We start from the raw sequence: 13,040 nt of genomic DNA, 5'->3' as shown, positions 1-13,040 counted from the left end.
TACGTACTTTTACTTTTACGGAGTACTTTGCAGTATTGATACTTTTACTTAAGTAAAACCGTTGAGTACTTTTTCCACCACTGCAGTTGAGTGATTAAAAGTACCAGAAGGACTTTGGAGTGCTGGCTATTGCTTTATTTACGGCTCGTATAAGCCTCAGGGAGCTGAACGCCGCCCCTGCCTTACATAGTTTCGGGGTCACCCCTGGGCAAGGTGTAGCACCCGTTAGCCCCCCCGCCCCCCCATCAGGGTTACGAGACTACTGCCTTGTAGTGAGTCCCTGGAAGGTCAAAGGCTAAGGGACCTCCCCTGACAAGAAAAGGGTTGAAGAAGTTGCGCTCTCAGCAAACGACAAGATCCTTCCATGTAATGTATCAGACCTGATGAAGAGCCTTCGTTGTGCTAACTTATTAATACATGTTCTACTGGGAGCTACCAGTGTGTGGACCTCCTCTTCTTTTTCTATAATGTGTGTGTTTTGGTTCAGCACCTGATACGTTTTTTTGGGATGTGCGTGCTTCCATCTGAACTCACAACACACACACACACACGCACGCACGCACGCACGCACGCACGCACGCACACACACACACACACACACACACACACACACACAAACACACACACACAAACATATACACATCACGGTAGAGATGTATTTATACATCTCTACACAAATAGCTGATGCACAAGCTCACAACACGTCACGACGCAAACTTGTATATCTGCTATTTTCATTATATTTGAAAACCAATGATGTTATTAAAATCTAACCTATATTTTATTATAAATTAAATCTATTAACCCCTGCATGTCTTGTCTCTCGTGTCTCAGACAGTAACCGGCCGTGGGAAAAGGAAGGGGGCGTGGCCTGATGGCGGCGGCCAATAGCAGCAGCGGCGAGTTTGACGAGGGGGGAGGGGAGGAGCAACAGCAGAAGGCCAAAGAGCCAATGGGACGGCAGCCTGGCCTCCTATAACGAGCCCTAACGAGGGGGCGGGGACAGAGCAGGAGGAGGATTCCGAGGAGGAGGAGGACTCTGACGATGATGAAGACGAGGATGAGGATGATGAGCGAGGGGGGCGGGGCGGAGGGGGCGTACCATCCCGCTGACTACGACAACCTGCCCGTTTCCACGGAGATCAAGGAGCCAGTACATCACACGGTAACGGCCTAGGCGGCTATTCATAAAAAAATAGCAGATCTACAAGCTCATAGCGCGGCACCGAGTGCCGCGCTATGAGCTTGTAGATCTGCTACTTTTTTTTTAATCGTGAAAATTTGTGCAAATCTTTGAATATGTATTTTTTAAAGCAAACATTTGTAACTCAAACTTTGCTTCTGGGGATTCTACAAATGTCTTCTAAATCCTAACAGGTTTTTTTTTTTTTTTTACGTATGTTGCTATACATCAGTCGTTCTCAACCCTTTTTCATGTCAAGGACCTCCCAAAATTATATGTATTTGTCCGCGGACCCCCTCATCTCAAAATATTTTGTTCCAGGGACCCCCCGAAGTAAAAATTTGAGTTAAAAATGTGTATATATATTCAAATATTTGCACACATTTTCAGTTTTTTTCTTCAAACGAGCCAATGACATTTTAAGTGACACAGATGCGTTCCCAACAATGCAAAGATTTGAGTTACAAATGTTTGCTTTAAAAAATATATACCATTTATTTTTAAATAGCAGATCTACAAGCTCATAGCGCGGTACTTGGTGGCTATGAGCTTGTAGATCTGCTATTTTGGAATAGCCAAATAAAATGACACAGATTCTTGCCCGTCTAAATGGGCTAAATCAGCACTGAAAGTTTCTCAAACACTTGGAATTGTAGCCTCCAATAAAGGTCATAATTAAAGACCTATTTTCTATATAAAAACAAATCGTCGTATAGTCTCATTAAACTCCCCAATCTGATTGGACTAGATAAATCCTGAGATCCTGAGATTTTTATATATAAAGTGAACTTAAAGTGAGCTGAAGTGTATTTAAATGTTTGTTTTTTGTCACTGTCTGATCATGATTATATTAAATATATCATGAGTAAATTCATATAAATTAGAGGTGCACAATATTGTTTTTTTTTAATATTTTTTCCCCGTTTCTCAATCTTTATAAAAATTGGCGCTAGAATGATGATATTATACATTATTGTATTGTATAAAACTGTCTGTCTGGTTGGGAATATTGTTGTTATTAATGTAATGTGAATGACTTGGTTATCTTTTTCCTAAATAGTGCTGGCTTACAACAGCTTCTGAGGATTTGTTCCCAGTATGGTATTCATTTTAACATAACGTATAACGCCAAGAAAAGTAGCATTATGATGTAAAGAGGACACAACAGGCAGTATTTCCTCTCACAGAGGATCTCACAGATGATAGAGACATCCATAGACTGTGTTGCAAAGTGTATGATGTGTGATTTAGAGGTGTAGTTAGATGCTGTTCCCACTGGAGGGCACAATACACTTAATACACTCTATATATTCAGGAACTTCTGCCTGTTCTGTAAGCGTCACTTCCTGCCAGGTGGTTTTGTTTGGTTGCTGTGAAGAAGAACTTCTGGTATGAAAACACACAATAATCATCATTTATTGTACGTTTCCATAATACATCAGAGCTAATGAGACATTAGAGTCCACAGACCACAGATAATTCTGTTTACATTACATACTTTATGTGCTTGTTTGAGTCAAAATACTTGATAAAAAACAACCAGTGGTTGTGTTAATGTTTTAAACGTACTTTAGTGTCAACACTGTCGTCTTAGTGATGTTTATGAAGAGGTTTAATGCTAACCAAGATGCTAAGCTCTAAACTAGTTAGCTTGACTTGGTTAGTGAGGCAGCAGCATAGTGAGACATTAAAGGGTCATTCTGCTTATTTTGTGACATGAAAACCATTTGGTTTGAGTGTCTTCAGACACTAATGGTTTGTTTTAGCTACAAGTACCTGGATGGTTATACTTTACTATATATCAAATACATTAGGGACGGTTATAATTTACATATATTAAATAAACTAGACCATACCCGGTCGACGCATCCGTGGGGGGATATGCGCACATGATCTGGCAACCCGGGAGGCAGTTCGTCCCATAGCTGGACAGCCCAACCATGGCGACATTCTTTGACACAAAAGCGCTAATAAGAAGCTGAGATTTTATGAAATCGAAAAACGGGCTTCACAGTTAAGTTCAGATGGTAATGGTCAATGGCTGTGTGCAAAATCAGAGCAATTGGTCCAGCCACTGAGGAGAACCGGGTAGCTTCACCTACTCCCACTACAGACCCACTACAAACGGACAGAGGTTACTAGAATTATAGTAGGATTAGAGATACAAATTAATGGTTAAAAGGGGAATATATTAAAATTATGTATTAAAAGGTTGAGAATAATTTATAGTATAATTAAAAGTTAAATTATTCATTTGTAAATAATTCATGTGTTAATTTGTGTTGTGATACTGACCAAGATATTGACCATGATATTGAGCATGATACTGACCACGATACTGACCATGATACTGACCAGGACACTGACCATGACTGTACATTATTCCATTGTATTTGAAGTACTATATCCTTAGTTAAGTTGTAAGATATTATGAAGAAGAAAATAAGTCATTGAGGTCTCATAAGAACAAAGAAAAATAACAGAATAATTTACTATTCTGCTCTTTGTGCAGATTGTGTTTTTGACAACCCAGGGAGTGTGAATAGTACGATGGTGGAAGGGGTGTGGCCAGCCGTAGGACCCGCCCACAAAGGATATCTGACCAGCTTGATTCATCTATACAGGTAAGACCCTGAGTAGCAGTTCTCCACCTCCACCTCTGTCCTAGTAGTAGGACGTTTGTCTCTGTCAGAATGGCCGCTAGTCCAACTTACATTTGGAACCAAACACTGTAGAAAGAACATTGAACGTATTATTTCCAACTAAATTGGGGGATATCCTTTAATTTGGTGATACTTTTGAGATCACCAGAATTCATGAACATGCGTTTAGATCAAGGTCAAAGTACAAATTCACCCACAAATGAGCAATCAGTTGAAATTTGCAATTGAACGCTTGGGTGGGTTGTGTCCCTGTGGTGAATTGACTGGAGCTGTTTGATTGGACTGTAGAGAAACAGATCGACACCACCAGACTGATAAACCAATTGCTTTTCCAGTGGTGGAAAAAGTACTCCATTTGTTTTACTTAAGTAAAAGTATCAATACTGCAATGGAGAAATACTCGGTTACAAGTACAAGTCCATAATTCAAAACTGAGTTAAGTAAAAGTACAAAAGTATAGGCATCAAAATATACTTAAAGTACCAAAAGTAAAAGTAATTTTTTTGTGTGTGGAAAATAGCAGATCTAGGTATAACATAGGGCTAAAGTGGTAATGTGTTCTACTTTGGGTCATTCCGTGTAAAGTGACAGCAGAAGGCTTCCCATACCCAGCTATGTGTTTTGTCCTCTGTTGGCAGCACTCAGCTGGGTGAAGCTGGAAAACACATGGATGAATAGGTCTAAATCATTGGTTCTCAAAGTGGGGCCCGGGGACCCCCAGGGGTCCTTGGGGGGGTACCAGGGGGTCCCCAGCAAAATGAATTAATATATATAGCGTCACAATATTTTTAACCTCTTTAACCTTTTATACTTTAGCTATTCAAAAAATAGCCCATAGGGTGCATCCACACATCTACCTTACAATTTGAATCCACTGTCGAATGTTTGCCGGAGTGTAAGTTCCATCACTGTTGCCAGATTGCGCGCGAGCAATAAGCAACCAGCTTGATGCAAAAACACCGCCCTGCGCACTGCGCATGCGTCGCCGCAGTTTCCCCAACCAATTACACGCCACTTCACGCTTACAACTCCTGGACATGGCAACCCCGGCAACTCCGCCCCCCATCCAAATACTGTCTGTCTGACTCTTTGGGAGGGTTGAACGCAACGCTGTCTCGCTGGGCTGAGCGTGCTGCTTCATCAATCTGTGCCGCACATTCGGCTCCTGCAAGAGCCTGTGTGAATACATAGATAGATGAACGGGTGAAATGTGTCCGTCTCTCAGTTTGCTTTTGTTTTCGGTTTGCGTCTGGAAACACTGTTGCTCTCGCTTTTGGTTTGCGTCTCCAAAACATCTACAGCCCACTTCACGAGAGCCTCGCGCCAGCGACTAGACGGAAGGGTCGCGTAGCGACCCGCACCTCTAGTAAGATACAAGTTGAAAAATGGCTGGCAGTGGGTGATTTATGTATTTACTCTGGCAGTGAATGAGTGTACGGAGGGAAAAAAACACATAAAATGTGTAAATGATGGAGATATCAGGGTTTCTTCTGGACAGTGACGATATGCAGTGAAGACTTTGAAGGAATCTAATGAACGTGTTTTATGAGGTCACAGTGAAATTGACCTTTGCTTTGACCACGTGCTTTAACTTCAGTCAAAGACCCCCAAAATAATATCTATTTGTCCGCGGACCCCCTCCCATCTAAAACCTTTTTTTTCCCAGGGACCCCCAGAAGCAAAGATTTGAACAAAAAATGTATATAAAAGATTTGCACAAATGTTCAAGATAGTTCTAAAAATAGCAGATCTACAAGCTCACAGCGCGGCACTCGGTGCCGCGCTATGAGCTTGTATATCTGCTATTTTTGAATAGCCAAAGAAATCTTAAAATGACACACAAGCGTTCCCTTCCCGGTCTTAAAGGGTTAAGACGCTCAGGAGGTCAGCGTCCAGATGGACCCTCACAGGTCTATAACTCTAGAGAGAGTAAAGGATGTGATTACTATCTGCTCTGTCTGGATTACACATGTCTCCTGAGAGCTGATGAGTGGAGGAGGCTGCCTGTTGCCAGGCTGTATATTCACTGATAAGTGGTGGGAAAAGTACTCACATGTTTTACTTAAGTAAAAGTATCAATACTGCAATGTAGAAACACTCTGTTACAAGTAACAGTCTGGTAATCAAAAACTTTTGTAATATGCAAAAGAAAATGTACTCATTATGCAGAATGTCCCATTTCACAAGCTTTCAAATGTCCAGAATGTATAAAAAATCTTTTGAAAATAGCAGATCTACAAGCTCACAATGCGTCGCACCATGACACGTTGTGAGCTTGTAGATCGGCTATTTTCAAATAGCCTACGTATATGGCTGAAGAGGTTAATGTATGTTTATGTTAATAATGATTTTTGTGGAGTAAAAGTACAAGTATTTAAAACCGGAAATACTCCAGTAAAGTAAAAATACCTCGAAAGGGTGCTTAAGTACAGTAATTGAGTACATGTAATTGGTTACTTTCCACCTCATGTCACTGATTACTGGTTCAGCAGAGCATGACTCTGATGCCCTCTGCTGGCAGTCCCAGGTAAGGTCAACATGGAGGCTCATAATCACACTAGACATATCAGTGACTTTTCTGTCAGACTAATAATTATTCCACAGACTCAGACCCATAAACTATATTATTTCCCTCTCTGTTAAAAAAAAGTCCTGATCTTTATCTTTGTAATGAATGTGTTCCAAGCTGTGTCTTGGATTAAGTGGCGCTGTCCCAATCTTAATTAAATTATAACCTTGTCTAAAATAATTGTTAATTGGTTTCTTTCTGGTCTGTTTCTGGCCTTGTGAGGAACACACACTTTGTCCTCGTCATCAGGTCACATTGATTTGATCCATTCAATTATTTATTAGTCAGAAATAGGGATGCACCGATATATCGGCCACATATCGATATTGGACGATATTTGCCACTATCGGTCAACATCGGTATCGGCAAAAAAATAAAAATTAAAGTTGCAGGCGTTAGGAGGCAATTATGTTGTGTTTCTGCAGATTATTATTAACAGTTATTTCTAAATAATGAAGATTTAGGGTATTTGTTTCCCTGGCACAAAAGGGGTAAATAATAACGGAGGATGCATTCATCTCCCCTTGTGGTCTCCTCCTCCTGATAGATGTTTTTTCAGGACACTTTTTGAAAGAAACCTGTGATTCACATCCTTAGTTTAATGCAGGGGTCTTCAACAGGGTGTCCGGCACCCCTAGGGGGTCCTTAGAGCTACTACATGGGGGTCCGCAAAATCTTTGTGTGATATGATTTGTACATTAACCACTTGAACCCTAGCATCCCTTTCCTGAGGAGAACTTTAGCCAAAAATAGCTGATCTACAAGCTCACAACGCCTCGCAGCGCGAGGCGTTGTGAGCTTGTAGATCAGCTATTTTTGGCAAAGAGATATAGGTGTAGAGGGAAAACGGAGCAGACCAAGTAAAAAGAAAACGTTTATCTGAAGCACAATTTTATACAATATAGAGTAGGGGGTCCCTGCTTTATCTCTCTCTCTCAGCTAGGGGGTCCTTGGCCTGAAAACGTTGAAGACCCCTGGTTTAATAGATGATGTCAGGTTATTCCACATTGTGGAGGCAGAGTAGTAGAATGACAAATGTCTCATATTTGTTCTAAATGTGGTACTTTACCTACATTTTGACTCAAGTACTTTTACTCAAGTTCATTTTGAATTCCAGACTTCTACTTGTAACAGTAACATTAAGTAAACATGGGATTTGAGTGTCTGACAAAAGTGACATTTTAAGAGTTTTAAGCATATGTAGATTAACGTGATAATATCGTTAAGCACAATTATGTTGGCCTAAGAAAAGGTGACATGACATTGTGTCACTATAGTCACCTGTAACCATTTGATTGGTGTTTTGGGGTCATGTAGTGTACATTTAGTTAGGATACTACTGTCAGGTATAAATAAAAACACACTGTGTGTTGTCTCTGCTGTTGTTTCCTACTGACACAACTGAGCCAGTTAGGAGCCCCCTCCGGGAGGACGTAGGGCCTCCGTCCTACTCCCGGAATTTCATTTGTCATAATGGTTACAATAGTGTCTGAAGTAAGTTCAAATCTACCCCAGCCCCCCCCACCCTCTCTCTCTCTCTCTCTCTCTCTCTCTCTCTCTCTCTCTCTCTCTCTCTCTCTCTCTCTCTCTCTCTCTCTCTCTCTCTCTCTCTCTCTCTCTCTCTCTCTCCCTCTCTCTCTCTCTCTCTCATAGTAAAACATGGTAACAGTGATGTGGTGTAAATGTCACTTTGAATAATAATAATAAGTGAATATTGTAAATGTTGGCTGAGCTGTAACATAATCACAACGTTGTCCTTTGTAAAAGACAGGAAATGCTCTCATACTGTAGTGTGGAATTATTGGAATTATAGAGAGAGGTGCACTCAGTGGTACGCACATATCTGTCTGTCTGACACCGTCTGTCTGTCTGTCTGTCTGTCTGTCTGTCTTTGTGTGTGTGTGTCTCTCTCTCTCTCTCTTTCACTCTCTCTCTCGCTTTGATGTGAGGTCCTTTAGATCTACACAGCTAGTCTACATGAGTTTCCCACCAGGATAGAGGAAGCTGAATACATTATTTCAGATGATCAAGTGGGGAAACTTGGTCTTGCGTCTCTCTTCTCTTCTCTCTCTCTCCCTCTCTGTAGTCTCACATTTCCAGATGAAAGACTGTCTGGCTCCTGATTTTATAACATTATTATTTTCCCCCTTCTGTTTATTAACCCATTAAGACCTGAGACCGATTCTACAAATGTCTTCTAAATCCTAACAGTTTTCTGAAAAAATATTGTTGCTATATATCAGTGGAACTTTATTTTTTTTTCCCCATAACATGGGAGTGGATGGAACTACCGACTTCCGAGCGTCAATTTGTATCTTATGTGTGGATGCACCCATAGGGGGACTCCCAAAATTAGTCCTATATGTATTTGACCATCTCAAAATATTTTGAAATAAGGATCCCCGCAGAGGCAAAGACTTGAGTCAAAAATGTTCCCTTTAAAAATATATTTTATTTGCACAAATGTTAAAGATCTTTCAAAAATAGCAGATCTACAAGCTCATAGCACGGCACTTGGTGCCACGCTATGAGCTTGTAGATCTGCTATTTTTGAATAGCCAAAGTATTAAATATGGAAAAATCAATCAAACACATTTGTGTTATTATAGTTTTTTTTATATAGCCTTTGGCTACAGTATATAGCCATTGGTTCTCAAAGTGGGATCTGGGGAAACACAATTGTAAAACACTACTTCACAATTAAAAAGAAAAAGTACCAAAAATAGCCGATATACAGTAAAAGCTTACAATAGTGTTGCATCGCAACAGCCAAACTGAGGGACTTTATGTACAAAAGCTAGCCATGGTTCTTGTTTGTCACGAGCGTCATGGCAGAATTTCTGGTTTTGGCACTTTCGTTGTTTGTTCAGTAACCGTATTAAATAGCTCTATATTGTGATAGTAATCATTACTATAGAGTGTTTGTTCAGTAACAGTTAAATAGCTCTATATTGTGAATGGGCACTCTCTCTTGATTGGCTGAAATTGGCAACCCACCTGCAGTGAAATGTAAGAGAACATGAGGCACAATGATGTTTTCTCATTCCTTTATTGATATTGTGACATTCCATTCAAACCAAGCAAATTAAAGCCAAAATCTAACATCTGAACTTCAAACCATTCATGATCAGGGGCCCAGATCCCAGGGGGGAAGGAACGGATAGAAACACAACAGTGGAGCTGAAAAACGGAAAGATAAATAATCACCTCAGACCACCCTAGAGGACCAGGTCCACCCATCACCTCAGACCACCCTAGAGGACCAGGTCCACCCATCACAGGGAAATAGTGATGTCATGATGATCGTAACACATTCATTATCACACATTATAAATGATTACATAATAATAAATGACTTATGGTCAATTATAAAATAAAAAATAAAACCTTTTTCACAAACATGGTTGACTGACATCCATTCAGATGGATATTAATATTATGTATGTTATGAAGAACTCTGATTGTGTGTGTGATCATTAATTTAATGTTTCAATATAGTGTAGAACTGATATGTTATGTTTGTGTTTTCTGAAGACAGAAACTATACAAAGTAATTTGATGAACCGCCCACACTAATTGGGACTCCCTCTTCCTTTGGTGTGTCGCCCAGGTGGCGCCTAAACCCTGACCTTTAACCTCACATAAACTATGTCTATAAACCTAACTTTAACCCTAACCTTAACCTCACCTCAAAACCACATTGACCTGGGTGAAACACCGGGAAAAGACAGTAATTATCGTTAGCCTTAGCTAGCCAATTAGCATTTTTAATTGTGAAAAGGACACATTAGTGAAAAAGGTTGATGATGTCATCATTGTGCTGCTGTTATGAGTATTTAAAAGCTGAATGGACACACATGTATTTCCTCCTCTCTCCACCAGGGATGACTCTCTGCTTCTCTGAAAACACACCCAGGTGTTCTGTGAAAAGACAATAAACCATTAAGAATCAGAATGTATTAACTGTGTGAACATGTTAACACTTTAGAATAACATTCCCTTATAATAGTAAATTAATCATTCCCAAATTATTAGTTAATGTGTTATTCATAACTTGTTAAATGTGTGTTAATGGTTAAAGATTTAATGATTTGAAACTATGCTATAAATGGTTAATAGATCATGAACAAGTTATTAGTAAGGTTAGGGTTAAGGTTAGGTTTATAAACATAGTTTATGTGAGGTTAAAGGTCAGGGTTTAGGCGCCACCTGGGCGACACACCAAAGGAAGAGGGAGTCCCAATTAGTGTGGGCGGTTCATCAAACTGATGAAGACACACACAACCCCCCCCCCTCATCTGACCACATTGTCATCAGTGTTGTCTGATACAACAAATCATTTGATTATTACATTTGATTATTAGATTCATTAACATAATAAATTAAGCAGAAGACACATGATAATGTAAATTCACGCGACCGGGATGGTTTACCAGGCTAGTTGTTTCACTTCTTACACAAGCATGTTGTTTTGTGTGTGTTTTCTACTTTTATACACTTTTATACATAAACAAAAAGAAAAAAAGTTCAGTAAAAAGAAAGAGGAAGTGAACCTGGGTGTGTGGAAGGAGTCTAAAGATTCTCATCATTGGTTGTCGGCACCAGAATACGACCTGATAGAAGAAGAAGAGAGACAGTTAAAGCAGACACACAAATAAATCATATGTACTGTATTGTGTGTACTCTAAATGTAACACTGATGTATTAAAGCTAAATGTGACAACATAGAACACACTTTGACCTCTAACTAGGTTATCTAAATTGGTCTAAACCGGTTAAGGTTCTAAACCAATATAAACCAGTTTAGGTTGTGGCTTTACATGTTTGTTTGTTTGCATTTCTGTGAGGGTTCCACATGTCAAAGCAAAGCAAAGCAAAGCAAAGCAAAGTTTGTTGTTTACCCAGGGTGTTGGACTAAGTGCGGAACTTATTTACAGCCAGACCCTGCATGGAAGCCTTGCTCAAGGGCTATTCAGCGGTGATTCATGATTGATGTGATGAATTGGGGAATCGAACTAGGGACCTTCCGGTATCAAGGCCGCCCCTCTAACCACTAGGCCACCGCTGCCACTGTCATGTGATCCTCTGTTGATCTGACCTCATTTGTTACACTGGTAGTATAATAATTAATGAAACATGTTAAAAAAATGTTAATCAAACATGCTAATCACCTCGTTTCTTCCACTGGAAGTAGATGAATCCAGACAGGAACAAGACCAGACCCAGAACCAGACCTGATGTTCCCATGGCCACCTTGTTCTTCACTGACTCTGGCATGGAGAAATCTGACAATACAATGATGTCATATTATATTATATTATATTATATTATATTATATTATATTATATTATATTATATTATATTATATTATATTATATTATATTATATTATATCATATCATATATCATATATCATATTATTACAGTAGATTAAAACGCCTTGTTCTTCACTGACTCTGACTTGGAGTCATCTGACAATAAGCTACAACAACCAAACACAATAAACAATAAACAGACGACACAGTCATTGTGAGTCTGTTCAGTAATAATGAGTCCAAACCTATTGGTCCAGTCCTTGAGGAGTTTGTCACCTGATGTGACATGTCCTTCTTAGAGCTAAATACATCCAAAACAAAGGATATGATGATAGATTTTAGAAGACATGAATCAACCTTTTACTATGATGATTATAAACCAGGCTGTGGAATGTGCAGAAAGTATCTTGGGACAGAGTCATAGACTCAGAACTGTTGATCTACTTTTATCAAATCAATCTGGTCTTTGATCTGTTTTTATCAAATCAATCTGGTCTTTGATCTGTTTTTATCAAATCAATCTGGTCTTTAATCAGCTTTTATCAAATCAAGCAGGTCTTTTATCAGTTTTTATCAAATCAATCTGGTCTTTAATCTGCTTTTATCAAATCAATAAGCTCATGGCGCGACACCGAGTGCTGCGCTATGAGCTTGTAGATCTGCAATTTTTTTTAAATCTTGAACATTTGTGCAAATGTTTGAATATAATTTATATATTTTATTATTTAAACAACATTTTTAACTCAAACATTTTCTTCTGGAACAACATATTTTGATGGGGATCAGTGGCCAAAAACATATCAATTTGGGAGTTCTTGACAAGAAAAAGTTTGAGAACCACTGATATATTTTTTCAGAAAATTTAAGACATATGTTGAGAGACATTTTACAGTTACAAATGTTTGCTTTAAAAATACATATATTCAAAGATTTGCACAAATGTTCACGATTTTTCAAAAATAGCAGATCTACAAGCTCATAGTGCGGCACTCGGTGCCGCGCTATGAGCTTTTATATCTGCTATTTTGACAGTAGATTACACTAGATTACAGTAACTGACCCCAGTCCATCTTGATAGGCGCGGTCAGGCTGGGATGTTCCACCATGCATGTGATCTTCTCTCCTGATCTGTAATACACACACACACACACACACACACACACACACACACACACACACACACACACACACACACACACACACACACACACACACACACACACAGTACTAGTACCCAATCTACACGCTGAAACGACATATTGATCCGTTGATCTTTGTTAATATTTTGTTTGACTTTGTTTGTGTAGGAGC

At 39.4% G+C, this 13,040-nt stretch overlaps 1 protein-coding gene across 1 annotated transcript in view; it reads right to left on the bottom strand.

Annotated features, from left to right (window-relative positions):
- Nucleotides 1-4,458: 4,458 nt before the first annotated feature.
- The window catches only part of LOC311044122 (HLA class II histocompatibility antigen, DP beta 1 chain-like), a gene marked incomplete at its 3' end in the record, with an annotated part of 35,571 nt that continues 26,989 nt past the window's right edge, over nucleotides 4,459-13,040 (bottom strand). The window contains exon 6 of the mRNA XM_084055542.1: nucleotides 4,459-4,501. Coding sequence (XP_083911668.1) covers nucleotides 4,459-4,501 — 43 coding nt within the window. The remainder of the gene's footprint in view (nucleotides 4,502-13,040) is intronic.

This window comes from Gymnoscopelus microlampas, assembly GCF_963454915.1.
Source record: "Gymnoscopelus microlampas genome assembly, chromosome: 4".
Taxonomy (NCBI): Eukaryota; Metazoa; Chordata; class Actinopteri; order Myctophiformes; family Myctophidae; genus Gymnoscopelus; species Gymnoscopelus microlampas.
Note: the sequence above shows the minus strand (reverse complement) of the source record. Positions and strands in the feature narration are given on the sequence as shown.